General features: G+C 37.2%; 4 protein-coding genes and 1 long non-coding RNA gene across 7 annotated transcripts; 4 read left to right on the top strand and 1 right to left on the bottom strand.

Moving 5' to 3' along the window:
* The first annotated feature begins 395 nt into the window (after positions 1-395).
* On the top strand, positions 396-1,906 carry LOC137730472 (uncharacterized). The gene is made up of 5 exons (XR_011068166.1): positions 396-625; positions 736-1,137; positions 1,274-1,329; positions 1,455-1,547; positions 1,623-1,906. It is a non-coding gene; the product is annotated as an uncharacterized lncRNA (long non-coding RNA).
* Positions 1,907-2,638: 732 nt separating this feature from the next.
* On the top strand, positions 2,639-5,855 carry LOC137732533 (flavonoid 3',5'-methyltransferase-like). 3 transcript variants are annotated; one of them, XM_068471853.1, is made up of 5 exons: positions 2,639-2,692; positions 3,514-3,599; positions 3,761-3,905; positions 4,032-4,167; positions 5,538-5,855. In XM_068471853.1, the coding sequence occupies exons 1-5, from the start codon at positions 2,639-2,641 to the stop codon at positions 5,813-5,815; spliced, it is 699 nt and encodes a 232-aa protein (XP_068327954.1). In that variant the 3' UTR covers positions 5,816-5,855. The 3 variants fall into 3 exon arrangements, with proteins under 3 accessions (XP_068327954.1, XP_068327953.1, XP_068327955.1); XM_068471852.1 differs by having other exon boundaries at positions 4,032-4,163; positions 5,522-5,855; XM_068471854.1 differs by lacking the exons at positions 2,639-2,692; positions 3,514-3,599 and having other exon boundaries at positions 4,032-4,163; positions 5,525-5,855.
* A 2,390-nt stretch (positions 5,856-8,245) lies between these two features.
* LOC137730636 (65-kDa microtubule-associated protein 8-like) lies at positions 8,246-11,839 on the top strand. The gene is made up of 11 exons (XM_068469612.1): positions 8,246-8,329; positions 8,441-8,644; positions 8,799-9,056; positions 9,153-9,365; positions 9,649-9,804; positions 9,878-10,037; positions 10,136-10,287; positions 10,380-10,467; positions 10,744-10,817; positions 11,208-11,330; positions 11,516-11,839. Exons 1-11 carry the CDS (start codon positions 8,246-8,248, stop codon positions 11,837-11,839), a joined length of 1,836 nt encoding a protein of 611 aa, XP_068325713.1.
* Positions 11,840-12,425: 586 nt separating this feature from the next.
* LOC137730524 (uncharacterized) lies at positions 12,426-13,536 on the bottom strand. The gene has a single exon (XM_068469515.1). The coding sequence runs from the start codon at positions 13,455-13,457 to the stop codon at positions 12,543-12,545; it is 915 nt and encodes a 304-aa protein (XP_068325616.1). The 5' UTR covers positions 13,458-13,536; the 3' UTR covers positions 12,426-12,542.
* Positions 13,537-14,064: 528 nt separating this feature from the next.
* On the top strand, positions 14,065-16,837 carry LOC137732212 (mitochondrial import receptor subunit TOM20-like). The gene is made up of 6 exons (XM_068471512.1): positions 14,065-14,278; positions 14,370-14,448; positions 14,585-14,754; positions 14,846-14,893; positions 15,489-15,587; positions 16,500-16,837. Exons 1-6 carry the CDS (start codon positions 14,180-14,182, stop codon positions 16,623-16,625), a joined length of 621 nt encoding a protein of 206 aa, XP_068327613.1. The 5' UTR covers positions 14,065-14,179; the 3' UTR covers positions 16,626-16,837.
* The last annotated feature ends 3,097 nt before the right edge of the window (positions 16,838-19,934 follow it).

Consider the following 19,934-nt stretch of genomic DNA (forward strand, 5'->3'; position numbering starts at 1 on the left):
CCATTCCTCAAAACAGAGATAATAAATGCAGAGTGGCAGAAAAAAAAAAAAAATATATATATATATATATATGTATTATCTATATACTTAAACCCGGTGGAAATCACTGTTTATTAACAGTGCTCCACCAGTTGTGCCCCTCTTTCTCTTCATGTTTTTTCAGCTTTAGTGGGGTTGAAAGGTGAATTGGCCATTTTGCCCCTCTCTCATTTTTCTTTCCGTCTGTGCGTGCGTGTTTTCTAGGGTTCTAGCTTCTTCCACTTTTATCTGCTGCTGCGTGTTAGTTCCACGTGTTGGTCATCGGGATCATTTGGCCCGTAGTGTCAGGATTTCTATTTGCTTCCAGTGGCTTCCAATTGCTTCTAATTGCTTCTAATTGCTTTCATTTGCTTCATCTCTCCTGAAATGAACAAAAAAACCTGCGTTCATCCAACCTTAGAATCCCGAAACCAAAATTCATCCAGATCGTTCCAATCTCCAATGGCAAATCGAAATATCCAGTCGCTTGATTCTCTATCTAAAATACCCACTCATCGTTGCCTTATCTCTGATTATTCAATTGGCCGGCGACGGCTTCTAGGATTCTAGCTCGACTTCTCTTTCAAAACTCAGCTCGAGTGCTCGGGTATTTATTTTTGGGTGGCCTTTGCTCCGCAAATACAACTTATGTTCAAATTTTGGTTTTTGGTTTTTTTATTTTATTTTTAATTTTGACTGTTTTGTTTATGTGTTCAGATGCTCGATTTTCCGACATGGCGATTTCTGCTGATGACCAGAGAACTAGACCTTGCTACTATCGGATTCCTGAGTGAATTTGGTTTTCGTTTGTTTAGGGATTTTGTTTCCAGTATCCGTTTTTCGACTGGTTGTGCATCTCTGTAAAGCTAGATCTGTAAACGTTTTTTCTGTTGTTTTGCATGGAACCAGAGCCTTTCCATGCTCGAGCTCCACAGGTATGGCACCGCCCTTTTACATGTTTTTGCTTTGATTCCAGTTTTTTCCAAGGCTGACGTGGCGATTCTCTGCGAGGATTGCAATGGGAGAAGGTGGCTGCTCTGTGATTTTTGCAAAGGGCAGAAAACGAATGTGAAATCCTAGACCAATCGAATCTACGGCCGATGCCCATATTGCAGAACTGTGAGTTTTGGACTCCTCCTCACAAGGGAAAGCCCAATAACTTTTTGTTTCAGAGGTTTGATTTTTATGGAATTTGAAGTGAAACATTTGGTGCTTAGTTTTTAGGTTTTTTTTAACATAAATTAATGTGTTATAGGCTATGTCAGAATAATGAAGGACCTAAGAGAGCTTTACTTGGAAGTAGAAGTCAAGGTAATTGTTTGCTCCCAATCCTCATCCTCTCTTCACGTTGTTTCTTTTTAAAGTAATTTTTCCACCCCTTAAGAACGTAAAATTTTATTTTCTTCTTTTCTTGATGGATATGCTTTTGTTTGTAGGTTGATCCAGTTGTTTCATTTTGTGAAGCTGTGTAGCCTTTGTCAATCAAATGCTTTGCTGAAACATCCAATAAGAAGAATAAAATAACTATGGTAAGAAGCAACCTAATTTCAGAAATTTTATGTGATTCAGTTTTTAAATTATAATCTTCTAAAAACCTTTTGTAGATTGCTGAGCCATTGGAGAGAGGACTTGCTGAGGACATTGAGAATGTATATAAGCTACAGTGTTCGTTTCTGCAATGCAGGTTGAGTATGATATCCTAGATTTGATTTATGCCATCCATCGTGTTAAGTCGGTTAAATGTACTATTTGGCTTTTGGGGTTGAATAATGCGATCTGAATCTCGGGTTTAAAATTTTTGTAGCCTTGAGTTGATCTTGATCCAGAGCTAATGCAAATGGATTTTTATTATTCCTGTATATAAATGATGGCTGTTGAATTTTTTTTTTTTTTTCATTTATTGATATCATGGTTTGCCATCGTCTGTCCAATTCATTCATGTAAAGTATTACTGCTAATTAATTACAACTGTATTGACATTTTGTTTCAGTTGTAACCTTTTTTTTTTTTTTTTTTTCCCTGATGATCCAAATTGTTTTATATGCAGCGACTGCTTCAAGGAAAATGTGCTCTTATGGGATATTCTATGTTCATGTGACTGTCAATGGGGAATACTAGACTAGCCATTTTTGTAAATCAATGACAAGGCATTTCACAATGTCTTTTCTGTAAGTTACATAAACTTAGACAGCTTTGTAAAAATATTTGCTCCATTTTCTCCTTAATGTTTATCTTAGTCTTTGGTTATTTATATGTTAAAAATTTAGTCTATAGTTATATTTTTGCTCCCGCAACAACGTGCGGGTAAAATTTACTAGTTATATCATAAACGTTAAACCAAAACACTGTTCAACAATAACCCTGTTGCATATAAATCATTCTCCACTGAACCATAAATGTAAAACAGCCCAACCAGCCACACGGCCCACTTCTATTAAATAAAAAGTGAAGCCCAGTCCAAAAGTCTGGCACGACCTTTCCTTTTAGGCCATGTTATTGCCGCCTACCCCTTTACTCCCAAATTCCCAATATAAAACACACAATGCACCCAACTGCTTATTTCACAGAAAATTAGAAATTGAAGAAAATAAACATTTGCTCTTTTGTTGTTCACTCAGCCATGGCAGACGACAGACCGGAGAAGATAATCCTCAAAACCCCAGCACTTCTCAAGGTACACTCTCGTTTTCTTTTCTCTAATGTGACCCGTCGCTTCTACGGATCATATGCGCTTCTTATAAAAGAGAGATTCATATTAAACTAGACCGTCATAATGACGTTCTTCCAAACTTATCAGGCATTTTAATTTTCTTACACTGTATCCCATGATTAGTTTGTAACACCACCGTCTTGACCTCCTGTTTCATATGAGTGATTTTCTATCCCTAGTTATTGCCTAGTTCTTTCTCGTTTTCCAGATTTCTTTCTTTCAGATTCGGATTGGAGTTTTCAACATTTTCGTTCTAATTGTTTTTAATAAAAATTTCTCGTACCGTGGAAAAAAAAAAAAAAAAAATCAACATTTATAATCTTTAGTCTTTTCAGCTAAAAGTGAGATGCTTTTTTATTATTAAATTTTTCAATGAGGGAATCAGATTCTTTTTTTTTCTTTTTTTTTTTAAATTATGAGATGGCCATATATCATGATGAACAAGTATATCATGCATGATGTACAAGTGTCCCTGTTTATACGTTCAGTTACAACTCATGAAGCTGCGTGATGCACAAATGTCTATCTTCTGCATTAAACTATTTCCTTTGTCATTTATTTTTTTTTTTTTTTAAGAAAACGGTTTGGAATTACGAGTTCGCAATTCGTAAATATATCGTTGTATCAAAAATTCTTGAAATTCAGGTTTACTTGTCCGCATTTTGTTGTTGTTGAAATATTTACAAACTAAAGAAACAGAAGGTGCTAATTATATTTTGCGTTAATTAATGGTCTTATCCTCAAACAACGCAGTCAATTAACGGCCTTAATTTCTGATATTACAGTACATCTTTGAAACAAGCTGCTTTCCAAGAGAACACGAGCAACTGAAGCAACTAAGGGAGGCCACCATCGAGAAATATGCGGTCTGGTAGGGTTTGATATTTGTAGTACTCTTTTTCCTTCGTACTGGGCTTAAATCCCCGCCAAGGTTTTAACGAGGCCACATTTTGCACCCAATCCTCTCGTACGCTTCTTCGTAAATGAATGTATAATTACTTGAGCCTGAAGGATTACATTTCGAACACGCAGGAGTCTTATGAATGTGCCTGTAGATGAAGGTCTGCTTCTATCGATGCTTTTGAAGGTGATGAATGCGAAGAAGACGTTGGAGCTCGGTGTCTTCACTGGTTATTCTCTTCTCACTACTGCTCTTGCACTGCCTGCTGATGGCAAAGTATGTAATACTCGTTTATTAATATTATTCATGTGTTTTTTTTTTTTTTAATTTTCTTCGAAATAGTTAGATTAATTTCATCCTTTTACGTGTAGTGGCCAGCTAGATTAATATTTCAAATTTCAGATAACAGCAATCGATGTAGATAAAGAAGCCTATGAGGTTGGACTGCCATTTATTCAGAAGGCTGGGGTGGAACATAAGATTAACTTCTGCCAGTCAGATGCCTTCACGGTCCTAAATGGTCTCATTACCAAAGTAAGTTAATGTTTGTGATTTATGTTGGGAGAAAGTAGGTTAGGCCATTATAATTTATAACGCCGGGTGGCCTGTGTGCATTGGACATTGTACTTGTGTGTGGTTGGAAGGAACCCATATACAGTGGAGCTCTTACCAGAGTGCATGCCCGTTAAGCTGGTCAAGCTGGCCCACCTAAGTTTGTCTCTATATTTCAAGCAATTTTTAAAAGGCGAAGGCATGAGTGAGGCGTTTGATGGATAGCCTTACCTAGACGAAAGCTTTAAAGCGTGAGTCGAAGCCTCACGAGACCTAATTTTTTAATACATATTTTATACATATAAAAATATAATAGTTACAGACAAGTTTAACTCACATAACCAGGCTTAATCAAGCAATCAAATTAATCAATTTCAGACATCTACTTAAGTAAGTGGCTATTTATGTGAGAGTTTTGGATGATATTTGGGTGGGATAGGTAGTCTTAAAAAAAGAGAAATAAGGAAAAAAAATATAACGAATTAAAAAAGAAGAAGAATAATATAACAATAAGAAAATAATAATCCAAATAAAATGATGTTTTCTTTTCTACGGCCAATCATGAAAATATTCAGGAAAATAATAAAAACAAAAACAAAACAATGCTTATCTAATATATATCTAGTATATGAGAAAATAAATATTAGGAATAAAAAAGTGAAGAGAAAAGAGATAGTGGGGTAACAAATGTCTTTATAGTGGGATTAGTTTAAAAAAAAGTGAAGATAATAGGGTAATAAACGTGACAAACTGGAGTCAGTTTAAGCATTAAAAAAAAAAAAATAAATAAAAACACCAACTTAGCCTAAAAAACCTAGCCTTCTTCTTCATCTTCTTCATCTACTTCGCTGGTGTTCATGGCCTGCAACTCAAAACAGCTCTACAACTCTCAAAAAATTCCAGATTTTTGAAACTTAAAAAAGAAAAAGGGACGCCCAATTGATGCCTCAGGCTCCTAGGCGCGCCCCAAGAAGCCTAGGGGTGTATTTCGCCAACTCCCTTAAAATAGAGGCAAAAATGGTGCAGCCCCGTCTCCAAGGCCGCCTAGGCGTGCCCCAAGCCGAGTCTTTTAAAACACTGATTTCGAGTAACAAATTGGTAAATATGAATAGCATTTGTCTTTAAAACAAAGAGAAAGCTACATTGTTATGGAGAATGTTATCCGCACTCTCAAATTAGCATGTTAAACCTCTTCTATGAGTGTTTAATAATATAATGTTGATTCTGAGTAAATAATGATGAATTTGGGATGTAATATATCATCACGACACTTAGCTTAAGTAATAAGTAGTAGTTAGTATATTATTTGATTTGGAGAATTAAACGTGCAATCAATTAAGCAGGGGGAGGAAGAAGGGAGCTTTGATTTTGCATTTGTGGATGCGGACAAGGACTCCTACATGGGATATCACAAGCTGCTGATGAAGCTTGTGAAGGTTGGAGGAATCATAGCTTATGATAACACATTGTGGTTTGGGACAGTGGCGGAGCCTGAGGAGAATGTGCAAGAATTTGCAAGGAAAGGCAGAAAACATTTGCTGGAACTCAACAGCTTTCTCGCCGCGGATGACCGTGTTGAGCTAGCCGTTGTTTCCATTGGAGATGGACTCACCCTCTGCAGGCGTCTCTGTTAGCTTGCTGAGCAAGAAACAACTCTCATTTTGAAGTTTTCTAATAAATAATTAAGACAGTTTTATCTGTGGTAATTAAAATGGTTATGAACATCATCTTGGTTGCCTTCTTAATGAACTTCATTTAATCTTGGGAGATTTTCTATTCCAAATTTTAAACATAAAATTAATGTGGGTTTTATTTTATTTTGATTTTAAAAAAGTTTTTGTCATTTAGTATTATGGTCTGGTGGTTTTCTCTTCACTCATCCCTTTAATGTAAAAATATCGATGTGCTAAAATTTTTTTTTTGTTTTTTTTGCTTTTATTTTTTTGGAAACAAGGAAATTCTGTGTTAATTACATTTGGGAAATGCTTGTGATTTGCTACCGGCCACCGACTGGGGATGTGTCCGACTAACCAAATGGTTTATGGTGTGCTTAACGTGACCTTAGCATTTGGGCTTTTGCTTCTACCCCGTTCTTTGAATGATCATTTTCTCCTAGCATATAGCCCAAATGAATATCAACTTGAAAAATACCCTAAAATTTAACATAGATACTTATTTTTGAACTTCCTTTTGTAGTACATGATCAGTGAGACACTCAAATGATGATATATTTTTAATAATACGGTAATATCTCTTTAGAGTAAGAAAGAGTTAAATAAAACATGTTTATCATCATCGTGGCATCCCAAACCACTAATACAATGTCATGTATAAAACTCTCAACATGACCTTGTAAAAATGGCCCGCGACGTTACAATAATTGTAGGCCTGTTCCATTTAACTTCTTTCCTAGAATAGAGATCGTAATGTGCTATTTTGTAGGTTTTCCCTCTTACTTGTCAACCACAAAGAAAACCAATTCTCATGTGGACGTGGAGTAGAACAAAATACTCCTCAAGTTTGATTTCCCAAACTCTCGTGGTTGAAAGCTGACAAGTCCAGTTTGCGTAATATGAAGAGAGATTGGGTTGCTCAACTTTTCTTTTTCTTTCCTTCTTGGCAGATCTTGAACTCGGTTTCAATTTCTACTTTATGTCTCCTTTGGGTGACAGCCACAGCTACTCTTGGTATCTTATCCTCTTTACAAGCCAAAAGACTGTCACATTATGATTTTGCTAATTAGCTCTAAGTGTGGTGCTAATCATCTTATTAAGATTTTAATCCCACACCTAATGCAGGTTAGTGGAGTTGCATTTTCTCATCCACATTTTATTAGAGAGACAAATGTTATTAGTGTGATTATTAATGAATCAACCACAACCAACTAGCAATTAATAGCTTGTTTGGATGTACTTTTAAACTGATTGAAAGCGCTTTTAGGAAAAATAGTTTTAGGTTCCAAAAGCACTTGAAACACCAGTTATGTGCTTCTTCAAGGAAGCACTTTAAGTCATTTTCCATAATTCACTTGCATTTTTAGTAAATATTGGTTCTAAAAACATTTTCACCAAAAACGATTTCAGTCATTTTAAAAACACATTCAAACAAGCTCTAAGACTTGTTGGGAATGGTTGAGCGCTTTCATATAATAAAAAACATATGTGATAACATTTTGCAGAAAAAATTGAAAATAATCCTTGATTCAAAGACCTTGTAACTTTCTTACAGAAAGTGTTTATAAGTGATTTTTACATAAGCATTTTGAATTGGATCTTAAAGTTTGTTGAAGACTGTTTCTAGAAGGGTAAACAACGATTTCTACCAACTAAACACACATGTGCATACTAACACAAAAAAAAACACTTGTGCGTTGTAATGATTCCCATACAAGCATTTTCAAATGAATTTGTGGCACACTCTCCCAGATATCAGAAAAAGTCTTAAGTTCGAGTTACCTTCACGTTAAAAAAAAAAATTAAAAAGGCTAATGATCAATCAAAATGTTAAATGGGCTAATCCATAACTGAAGATTTTCCAAATAAAGTAATGAAGGGCCCAACCTGGAATGCTGCTAATCAAATGTTACTAATACAAATTAGAACCGAAAAAAAGCAAGGAAAACAGACTATAACAGTTAACAGTGAAGGCAGAACTACATTCTTGTTTGCTTAGGAATTAAGTCAAAGCATGGTCAGTGCGGTACGGTGCGGTGCAAAAACAGGTGTGCACCTGTGAATAAGAAACCCTAACTACAACAATTTCTCCTCAAGTTTTTATTCAAATAATAAAAGAGGGAAAAAAAAGAAAGACCGACCAAAAGCCACAAAGGCTCAAGGGTTGTAAAAACAAAAAACTGCAGAGATCCTTGAACTCAAAGCTTGGACATTACCTACCTTTTGGCACACTTGTCTTTTAAGCAACACTCACACCCAAAGAGGTCCACCGTAACACATCTGCCTTATCAAGGAACATCCCACGTTCTTTCTCTTTCCGCACTGCCTCTACTTGGCTGCACTGCATGCCAGGTTTGCCCTGATCACTGGAGAAACAAAGAAAAACGTCAGATGGGTTCGTTTCAGACGCCGATGGGAATGCGAAGCTCCACGCTTTTGGAAACTTCGTGCGGATACTTGCTTCAGGAATTGCAGGCAAGATTTCGTTCTACATTATCGGAAGAAGCTCCTTAACTATAATGCCTTTGAATGATTCTCGTTCTGAGACTTTTAAATTTCTGTTTTATTTAACTTACATGAAAGCAGATGATTTGGAATGAAGTTGGGCAAGATCAGTTTGAAAGGGAGAAGGTGCTGCTGGATTTAGAGCAAGAATGTCTGGAGGTTTATAGGAAGAAGGTTGATGCTGCAAATACCTCGAGAGCTCGCTTGCACCAGGAGTTGGCTGAAGCTGAGGCTGAGTTTACCCATCTTCTTCTGTCGCTGGGCGAACCGTCTCTTCCTGGACGGGTACATCATTTAGCAATACCTGTTAACTCTGCAAAATTAGTATGACTATAAACATTGCATGCATGTTAATATAGAACTCATATACATATGTGAACTTTGAGGAAATATAAGAAATTCTTACTTTCTTGGGGTGATTCTTATTTTATCTCATCAGCCAGAAAAAATGGTGGGAACGCTGAAAGAGCAGCTGGATTCACTCACGCCGGCATTGAGGGAGATGAGATTGAGGAAAAAAGATAGGGTGAATAAGTTTCGAGCAGTACAAGGGCAAATTCAGAAAATTTCTGCAGAAATAGCAGGTCAGTCAGAGTACGGAGACTTATCATCAAATATTGTGGTGAATGAGAATGATCTTTCGTTGAAGAAACTAGAGGAGTGTCAGACGGAGCTACAAACACTCTACAACGAGAAGGTACCATAATGTAGTTCAGAAATTGTTTCATGGACAACGAATACTATGTCCTTCTACATGATAAATTCAAATCTCCTTCTTTGGTTTGTCTTGCAGAATGAAAGGCTCATGAGAGTCGAAAAATATATAGATGCAGTCCACAATTTGTCTTTGATATTAGGAACAGAAGCCTCAATGGTTATCACCAAGGTTCATCCAAGCTTGAATGAATTATGTGGGTTGGCCAAAAACATAAGCAACAATATTTTGGCTAAACTTAACAGCACAGTTGAATCCCTAGAGGAAGAAAAGCAAAAGCGACTCGAAAAGGTGACAATTACCTACGCAGTTGTACCAGTTCTCACTAAATATATCTTAGTTGTGCAGAGATATAATTACAGAAAGAAATTCATAGAACTGACTAAGTAGCCTAAGTTATGGTAAACTCAAGCATAAATTCCATGGTTTTGGTATTTCAACTTCTCTCATTTTTCCTAATTTCGCATATTTTTCCATTTCAATATACAACTCTATTCTTCTGGGATTTTCAAGATACAATCTCACTTGTCAGATAAAGCATCAGTATCATATCTTTATGTATATATTTTTTCAGCTTCACTATCTTGGCAAAGCATTGACGAACTTATGGGATCTCATGGACACACCCTATAAGGATCGTCAATCGTTTTCCCATGTCACTGGCTTATTATCACTCTCATCGGCAGAAGTATCAGATCCAGGAAGCCTGACCCTAAATATAATACAACAGGCAAGTATAAATTTTGATGGTAATTCGTTGTATCGGAAAAGAGTAATAACATCATTCAAATTCGTTTTAAAAGGCCGAAGCTGAAGTCAAGAGACTGGATCACTTAAAAGCAAGCAAGATGAAAGAACTATTTTTCAAGAAACAGAATGAGCTCAAGGAGATATGCAATAAATCACACATGGAAATTCCTTTGCAATCAGAGATTGATAATCTTATTAACCTCATCAACTCTGGTGTGACTCAGTGATTTTCATTTCTTTCGTAAGAAATAAGATGATTTACTTTGTTTTATGGATAAAGTAGACTGTAAACTTAACTTGATGTACAACAGGGGAGATTGACCATGCAGATCTCCTAATGAGCTTGGATCAACAGATATCAAGAGCAAAAGAAGAAGCTTCTAGCAGAATGACTATCATGGAAAAGGTGGAGAAGTGGATGCTAGCACGTGACGAGGAGCGTTGGTTGGAAGAATACAGTAGAGTCAGTATATGGATCTTCATTTATAGTAGGCTCATACCTTTATATGTACACACATAGACTTCAGTTTTACTAATGAAGAGCACCTCTTTTAGGACGAGAACCGGTACTCAGTCAGCAGAGGTGCACACAAGAACCTGAGACGTGCAGAACGTGCCCGAGTATTAGTCAACAAAATCCCAGGTAAATCCAAAAACTGTTTGTTAGCTATACGCATTCACATACAACAGAAGCAGGATTGTCATATGTAATAGGTCCAATCAAAGTTTACATACAAACACTAAACTTTGATGCCATACGTAGCGCTAATAAGAATATCTTAGCCAGATGAGTTGCAGTTTCTCCCTAGATATCAATCAAAGAAGAACGGAAATCTTTAATGTATGTGCCATGTTTTTGCATCACACCGTTACTGAGATCCAATACAGATAAGTTTTCTCACAATATCATAAAATGCAGCTTTGGTGGATTTGTTAATAACAAATACTAAGAGTTGGGAAGAAGAAAGAAAGAAAACTTTCTTGTATGATGAGGTACGTAAAGAATTGCTATGCCATACATACAATATGCTATACTGTATTGAAACTAGAGTAGAGAAGTTTGTGTTCAACAAATTTCCACAATCAAAGGAAAATCACTCAAACGTTAGTTGAATGCATATGAATATGTTAAATGCAACCTCTTGTTTCATGAATATTACTGAAAAATAGCCACATACACATTAATCGATCTGATAAGAAGATACAAAAGCTGGATGTAATATGGTTTAAGTCTTTAAGGATGACAAGAAATTATGGACCTACGCGTCCCAGGGTTCTATGAATGTCTTAAGTTTTGTACTTCCGCGGAATATCACAGTAGCTTCCATCTTTACACTGTATTTATTTGTCTCCAAAATGTTCCATGCTTTCTCTCTCCGGTAGACTGGTAGTCCAAGTCAACTACAATTTCAGGGAAAACATGTCATGCAGGTACCACTCCTAGAAATGTTGGAAGAGTATAATGTGCTAAGGCAGGAAAAGGAGGAGGATAAGCAAAGACAACGGGTTAGTTTTATTTGACAATGCAATTAAAGGTTTATCAGACTGCAGAAACTGTTTTATGTTTGCAGTTTTCCAGTTAGACCTCCTAGATATTTGCATGTAACTCGATAGAATAATTTCTCATTCAATAATGGTCTATTGGCCTCTGTATTACTTACCAACGTGATGAGGCAAGTTTTCCCTCACAGGAAGTGAAGAAGGTCCAAAGCCAAGTAGTAGTTGAGCAAGAAAATCTGTTCATAACCAGGCCAAGCACCAGTACAAGGCGAACTTCAAGCAGGACTTTGAACGGAGGTTTTAGCAACGCCATGCCTCTAAACAGAAGGCTTTCACTAGGCCTTCAGCAATTGGGACCAAACAGTGTAAACTCAGCCCCTCAAGGAATTTCCTTTATAAAGGAAGGCAAGAAGGTACACAGACAAAAGATGTTTGCTCGACCTGGCCTTGTTTCTCATCTTAGAGATGAAACAGCTTCAGTGGTGTCAACGGTTTCTGGTCCACAATCTCCCTGAATTATGTCTGATTTGCCAATTGCCATGTCCTACGGGGAGGGACATAAAGGAGAAAGGCGCGAGAGCTAGTAGCGCGGAAAGACCTAATAGATCATCCAGAAGAATAAGTTTAGTAATTCAGCTAAAGAGACAGTATTTTAAGAATTACCCCTGTACCGGCAGAAGAGTCTAGAATTTTTAGACAACTGTAATTGCAAATAAAAATAAATAAGTTCTAAGATTGTTTTCTTATTACTACCATGCACTGCAGGTTAGAAAAAGTAAAACATTAAGCAGCTTGCAAATCATGGGTTTCAGACTGTAATATTGCAAGGATTGTTGTGATTCTCATTTAAGCTATTCAATCAAGATTGGTAATACATACAATGTGTTTATCTCAACAGAACAAGAAAAAATTGCATAAAAAGACCAATCTAATTCAAAAATAAGAAATAAAATGGAAAACAGAAAGCACAGAAAAGGGGTTATCCGAATTTAGAACAATATAAAGCAATAATTGGGATATGAACACAAGCCAGAAAGTGAAGAACTTCTGTTTTGAACAACACAAAAACATACATGGGAGCAGAATGGTAGAGTTTCTCCTGGTTTCCATTGATTTCTCACCATTACAACCTGACCAAACAAAATGTTTCTTTTTTCGACCTATAAAGACCGAAGATTTATGACTAGTTGATCTCAATTGGGGCTTCGTGGGTCTCAATTAGGGTTCCTCATTCTCAATTGAAGCTTCGTCACTCTCGATTGGAACATCATCAACCTCAATTGGGGCATCGTCGTTCGTGATTGGGCCACTGTCGATCTCAATTGGGGCATCGTGGGTCTCAATTGAGGCTTCGTCGATCTCAATCGGGGCTTCTTCTGTCTGGATCGGGGATTTTTTTGCCAGCTTGTGAAAGAAACCATCGATCCGACGAGTACCAGCTGGAGCTGGTCTATCGGCAGCGGGGCGGCTCCGGTCTCGTTTAGCTGGAGCTGAACTACTGACGACAGAGCGACCTTGACTCCGGTCGGTTGCCCGATGATCGGACGGCTGAGAGGGCACAGTAAGCTCATCGATTAGGAAATCACATGTCGGGCGGTGCCTCTTGACTGCGACTCGCATGTGCTCGAGCTTCACGACCTTGCGCTTCCTCTCCGTCGCGACCTCCGCCGACCGCTCCGCTAGGAATTCGAGGAAAAGCTGGGCGGAGTACGAGACGAGGAGTAAGGCTTCCGAGTTTATCTTGTTAATGTCCCTATCCAGCTTCATTATCCTCTTGACCCGACCGTTCGGAAATTCGGGTCGGATCAGATTCGCGTTCCATTCTTCTGCTACTGCCTTCCCTTTTCCTTTTGCTGCCTTCTCTTTTTCCCGTGCTGGGTTCTCTTCTTCTTCTGGTACTGGGTTCTCTTCTCCTTCTAGTACTGGGTTCTCTTCTTCTTCTTCTTGTGCTGGGTTTTCTTCTTCTCCTGCTGGGTTCTCTTCCTCTTCTTCTTGTGCTGGGTTCTCTTCTTCTTCTGGTACTGGGTTCTCTTCTCCTTCTGGTACTGGGTTCTCTTCTTCTTCCTGTGCTGGGTTTTCTTCTTCTCCTGCTGGGTTCTCTTCCTCTCGAGCTGCGATCTCTTCTTCTGCCATTGATGGCGGCGAAGCTCTGGTCCGGAATGAGTGGTGGAAAAGGGGAAAACGATGTTTAGGTTTTTGAATCGGCGGGAAATATTCAGTTGATAAGTTTCGGATGGACAATATTGTCGTGACAGTTGATAGATATTTGTACCCGCCATGCGAAATGTCGTTCCCGCCAAAAGAGAGTTTTTTATATTAGATGTGGTGGAACCCCCACCTGTTAGCCCACGATTGAGCCCACTTCACCACCAAGAAGGCTCAAGAAACATCGGTTTGAGGTGGTGGGCTTAGGAAGAGGGCCCATATAAGGAGTAAGAGCAACCCAACGAAGGGATTGGGTACTAGTTATATGCTTCTAGCAAGAACAACTTTTAAGTACTTCCTCAGGAGAAACTTGCATTTTTATTAAGTGGTTTTAAAAATATTTTCTTTAAAAACATTTTTAATCATTTAAAATACTTCTAAACGAACCGTAAATGCTCTTGTTCTCCCGCAAGGCTTGAAATTGCTGTAAGACCGGTCACGTGACCCGCGCGGCCAAGTGATAGATAACACACGTGTCAACCGCGAAATCCTGCCGTGGTGTGCCGCGCTCGCGCAAGCTCGAAGTTGTATAGCGTATACTATTCTTCCTCCTCCCATCCAAAAAAAACGTACAAACCCTAACTCCCTGCTCTGAGCCAGAGAGCGAGTCATACTAACCTATTTTGCACCAAAAATCGCCGTCAGCCGCCATGCAGTTCTCCCAGGAAGACTTCGATCGCCTCTTGCTCTTCGAGCACACTCGCAAAACCGCCGAAGTTAACTACGCCAAGAACCCCCGCGACGCTGATGTTCGGACTCTCTCTCCTCTCCCTCTCTCTCCCTCTCTCTCTCTCTTAATTTTCACCTGGCGTGGATTAACCGTGGTGTTTTTTACCGCAGAATTTGACGAAATGGGGAGGAGCGCTGCTCGAACTGTCGCAGTTTCAAAGCATTGCGGATTCGAAGAGCATGATTACTGGTAATTTTTTATTATTTTGTTTTCATAAACCCTAATTATTAGTTGTTATGGTGTTTTTTTCCCATTCAATTTTCAATTTTCGATTGCAATTTGTGTTCTGTAATGAGTATTCAATTGAACGTGAAATTTTGGTTAGATTGCATCTCGAAGCTGGAGGAAGCTTTGCAGATAATTCCCACGAAGCACGATGCTCTGTGGTGCCTAGGAAATGCCCACACCTCTTTTGCATTTCTGACCCCTGATCTCGACGAGGCAAGGCCTTATTTCGATAAGGCCACTGAGTTTTTCCAGAGGGCGGCCGATGAGGTTATATATTGGATATCCGAGTTTTTATATTATATTATACTTGAGCATTCTAGAGTCAGAGAGAGGATTGACAGCGGGTTTGATTTTGTAGGACCCCGGTAACGAGCTTTATCAGAAGTCCTTAGAAGTTACATCTAAGGTATTGCTATTGTTATTCCACTTGGCAAGTTATTATGTTAGTGATTTATAGTATTGTATTGTGTAACTTTCGTAGATTGACCTCGGAGATTGCTTGGCTACCTTAGAGATACTTGAATTTAACGTTAATATTGTGGTTGATTGGAATGTTCAAATATTTGGTGGCCTAGTATGTAATACAATGGCATGACAAATTTAGTAGGTAATAAAGTTAAAAGGAGGGGGCTTTGTAGACTTATGAAAATTCAAACTTTAAAACTATTCATAAATGGTCCACTTTGGGCTATGACAATGTTTAGAAAGGGTCACGGATGCTAAATTGCATCCATACGTGGATACATTTAGTTGGTTACGGGTATGGCTGGGCAGAAGTTTCATTTCACTTTAAATATATATATATCTGGTTGGTTATGGGTATATGGCTGGGCAGAAGCAATCATGTTTTGTAAATTTGATAACTTTAGGACCTTCTATCCAGCTGAGTACCAACAAATTACTTTAGGAGATTGTTGTCGTAGTTGGTTTAATACACATTTTTATGTATTGAATTTACATTGCAAGTGCAACAGAGGTAATTGTTGATCATGTATCCATAGGCACCAGAATTGCATATGGAGATCCATAAGCATGGACTAGGACCGTTGGGTCAGCAAACTCTGGGTGGGGGACCTGCTCCTTCATCATCCAGTACAAAGGTTAGATTCTCAATTTATTTCTTTATTCTAAGTGCAATACGTTCCAACATCAACATGTTGTTTGTTGCAAATGTTTTTGTGTTTGGTTTTTAGCTGTCCTTCATGTAATTGATATTGAATCATTGATATTAAATTTCCTTGTATTGAGATGTTTAACAACTCTCTTATATTGTCATTCATTCAACTTATTATTTGGTTAGGAACCTGCATGCTCAATTACTACTACAATTCTATTTAAAAGTTGTAATATGTATATTTCTGGTTGATTGCGAACTCTCGTGCTTCCAGATATGTATATGTTATAGAATGGTTGAAATCTACATACGTTACACAAATTAGTGGTTCAAATAGTAACCGTCAGTTAACACTGCTGCCCTATTTTGAAGTGTGATTGACAAGTATTTTACTCTTCTTTTTGTATCAAATTACACTTTATTTGCCTTGTCACCAGTCATATGGGATCTGATTGGTTTAACAAATTATAAGTTCCGAAACTACTGTTGGATTTTTTTGTTAATTCAGTTATGTCATACTGTATTCTCGTGATATGAATATGTTACTGCTACCATAAAAGACAAAGGTTACGGAGCATGGCACATGGCTTTCAATTTTGACTGGATGTGGTTAGGGTTAGAATCACACACACACACACACACAAAGACCATTAGATAAATCGTGTCTAACTATAGATAGCACACATGAATGAGCACATAATATCACTATAATATTAGTTTCTTTATTTGGTTTCGGTTACTTGTTGCATCTTTTCCATATTTTGAAACTAGCTTGAAGGCATATTTATTAGTGCATATATAAGTTTCTTTAGGATAGTTTACATTTCTCAGTGTGTAGATGCAAGAATGCTTCAGTTTTCTCATAGGAACTTCTAATTAAATTGTTTATTTATCCCAGAGTTCCAAGACCAAGAAGAGCAGTGATCTGAAGTATGACATATTTGGATGGGTTATCCTTGCTGTTGGCATTGTTGCATGGGTTGGAATGGCAAAATCCCACATGCCGCCACCACCCCCAAGATAAGCTTTATTTAGAATAAGACGGAAGTAACCCTGCCAGTGCATTTGGTTGAAGGGTAATATTTTCTTTAAGATATTCATCTGGTTGAGCTGTAGTAAATCAAGTAAATCATGTGGTATGTTGACTACATGTTGATTTTGACCATAACTTTTTTATGTTGCTATGATAATTAGAACATCATTTTTTATATGAATTATTGTTTGCTCTTGCAAATATTGGATAGTCTGTTGATTGGTTTGCTTAAGTTCCCATCGACCTACTTATTTTACCTTGCTCTTTAGTACTCTTTAGAGGTTTTCTCAGGGTTTATAAAAAAATTTTGGTGGTGTAATATATCTGTAAGCTAGGGAGGTCTGGTCTAGAATTTTGTCTTTTATTATTAGTTCTGAATTAGCCAACCTTTTAAAGCATGTAATTCTAGCCAGCTTCACTGAAGAATAACAGAATGCCCTTAATCTGATAACTGATCATATCTCATAAGTCATAACCCACAAACAAACAAGTCAAAAGAAAAGGAGTATTCCTCAATCTTTGGAATGTGTGCTGAAGGCCCTTCTCTGACATAATCTCTGCCTAAAAATTTGAATCGAGTTTGTATGAAAAATTGGCAGCATGTTTCAAGGATATACTCAGCAGCATGACGAGTTTTCCACAATCAACTGTCTTCCCCTCCCTCCATTTGTCTTATTTTTTTTGCCATTAGTGTAGTGGTCACTGTACCAGTGGAAGAGCACCAAAGTTAACGGTAGTAATGGAGTTTGCTCTCCTCTTTTTGTGGGTCATCTGGCTAGCAAAAAGTTTTGAAGCAATTGGTGAATGATGTCAATGGAGTTTTCAGTCCCCCCTCTCTCTCTTGCATGAGACAAGGGGAGAGAGAATTTGGGGTTTGGTTTTGGTTCTTTTGGAGATATAGGAAATTTAGACTTAAATGCAGTTTTTTTTTACCTTCTCCAGGTAATCCAGGATGGTTTAGTCCCCAATCGGTAAAAGTTGGTTATTCTTTAAACTGTTAAGGGACGTAGCTATTTTCTCTTTAAATAAGTGGAGTTCAGGCCTTTTGTATATAACTCTTTCGTTTAACTTGTAGTAATGTTTCACCTCAGGGTTAATAAGGGAAGAAGCTTATATTGGTCAAGCTATTGTTTGAAGCTACCATTCCTCTTCTTAGGTTTGGACTTCAGACTTACATAAAAGTTGAGTGAAAACCTGGGAATGAAGAGGTTGTCTTTCATTTTTACTTTCCATTTAAAAAAATATATATACTACTCCAGTTGAATTTTCTGCTGCTAATGTAATTTTAGTATTTTACTAAGATGGCTCAAACAATCTGGTATTGCACATTTTGATTTTCCACTAATGGATCAATTATTAACCCGGAAACTAATTATTAATATATCATCATTGTTAAGTGTCTAAAGCATATAATTTGGTAAAATACTAAGTTACTTTCTTATGATGAGCTTGATGTAATCATGATAGAACCAAGTCTTATTTTTAAAAGAAGTTGGAATTAATGGAAATCATGTTTTGTGCAATATGATTTATTCATGGAAGATAATAATTATAATGCACTGTGACATATTCATTATAATCTTTCAAGATGAAATGTTCCTCTACATGAATGATTAGATGTTTTCTTAGAAAGAAAATTGAGCATGTGAAAAAAGTAATCTTGTTATTCTTTTTGGAAATACATGGACTACACAAATAAACAGGTGCGCTAAACCATAAGTGGTAAATATAATATACACGTAGGGAGGCTGCCACTTGCTAGTGGTAAATATAAAACTAGGGATTCAGTTGTTAAACATCTTTAATGAGGGGAAGTATAATATTGGTCGGATATATTATCTCAAGGCCATTATTTTGTTCTGAAAGTCCTCTTATAGGCTAAGAGTACGCCTCTCATGTTTTACATTGTAAACTCTTATACAGGCACATACTAGCATGTTCACTTTGATCATTGGACCAATAGAAATCTCCCACTTCCATGGAAATAAGGTTCTTATGCTTTTCTTACCAGTTATTTGACTCATCATGTGTAAGACCAAGCCCTGGAAGCTAAAATTACAGGTAGAAATATGTTGTGTGCTTGAAAACTTAAAGTTAGCTTCGTAAACAGTTCTTTTTACTTGCAAATCTCAATCATTTTTTAGCTATAAATCTATTGTCTCAACAGTCAACACTCAAGTATCCTCAATAATTGAGTTGACTACAATGCGGACCGAGTTAATGATAACTCCTACTTGGGATAAGACTTATTAGGGCATATCTAGTACAGGAAATGATGTCTGATAAAAGTAGTGAGGCCAAATCTTTTGAAATAAAGCAGTGGATAATCTATTGAGACCTATTTTATTTCTGATTCTCTTTCTTTTGGTTCTTGGTTTGGTCACTGTGGAATCACTGTGGAACCAATTTTGTTGGGAACACAGCTTTTTTTAGTAAATATCTTATTTTTGTACATTCAGTTTTTTATATTAACAATCATTGACCTTCAAAGTAATGATTCTCTTAGTTTCAACTATAATAAGAACATTTTGAGCCCCAATCTTTATGAAACTTTGATGTTCTTGTCCTCATAAATTTGCAGTTCTCCGACAATGTTCTAGGCTTGGGAAATTGTAACTCTTTGTTAGGCAAAGTATAAAACTCTTTGTAAACCTAACACCGTCCTTTATTTATTTTGTCATATCTAATTCTGGTTCGTGTTTTGTGGCCCTAAAGTTGTTTATAGAGGTAATTGGAGCAATGGTCCCTAGACTTTAGCTCACTTGAGGTTTTGGTCCCTAAACTAAAAATCGGTGAGTATTGGTCTCTAAACTTGTTATAATGTGGAGCAATGGTTCTTTTGGCTAACTCCGTTAGAACTTCCATTCAAAATAAAAGGATTAAAGGGACAAAAAATGAATATAAGTTCTAACAGAGTTAGCCAAAAGGACCATTGCTCCTCTTTATAACAAGTTCATGGACCACTACTCACAGATTTTTAGTTTACAGACCAAAGCTCCGATTGGGCCAAAGTTCAGGGACTATTGCTCCAATTTTCTCCTGTTCATATTGTTTATCAAATGTCAATGTCATCTAATATTTTGAAGGAGGCCATTTGCTTGCAGTTCTGATGACAGAGATGAAATTGTTTTCTTTTTGTGCGAGAAAAATTAACTAGGGTCAAACTCTTTGAGCCAAACGTTTTATCATATAGATAGGAGTAGACTATCCCTTTTAGCTCACTCGAAAAATAGTCATGTTGGGAAGCCTAATAGATTGACTGGTAAAAAATCTCTGAAAGAACTGGGTTGAGTGATTGAA

This window comes from Pyrus communis, chromosome 4 (assembly GCF_963583255.1).
Source record: "Pyrus communis chromosome 4, drPyrComm1.1, whole genome shotgun sequence".
NCBI lineage: Eukaryota > Viridiplantae > Streptophyta > Magnoliopsida > Rosales > Rosaceae > Pyrus > Pyrus communis.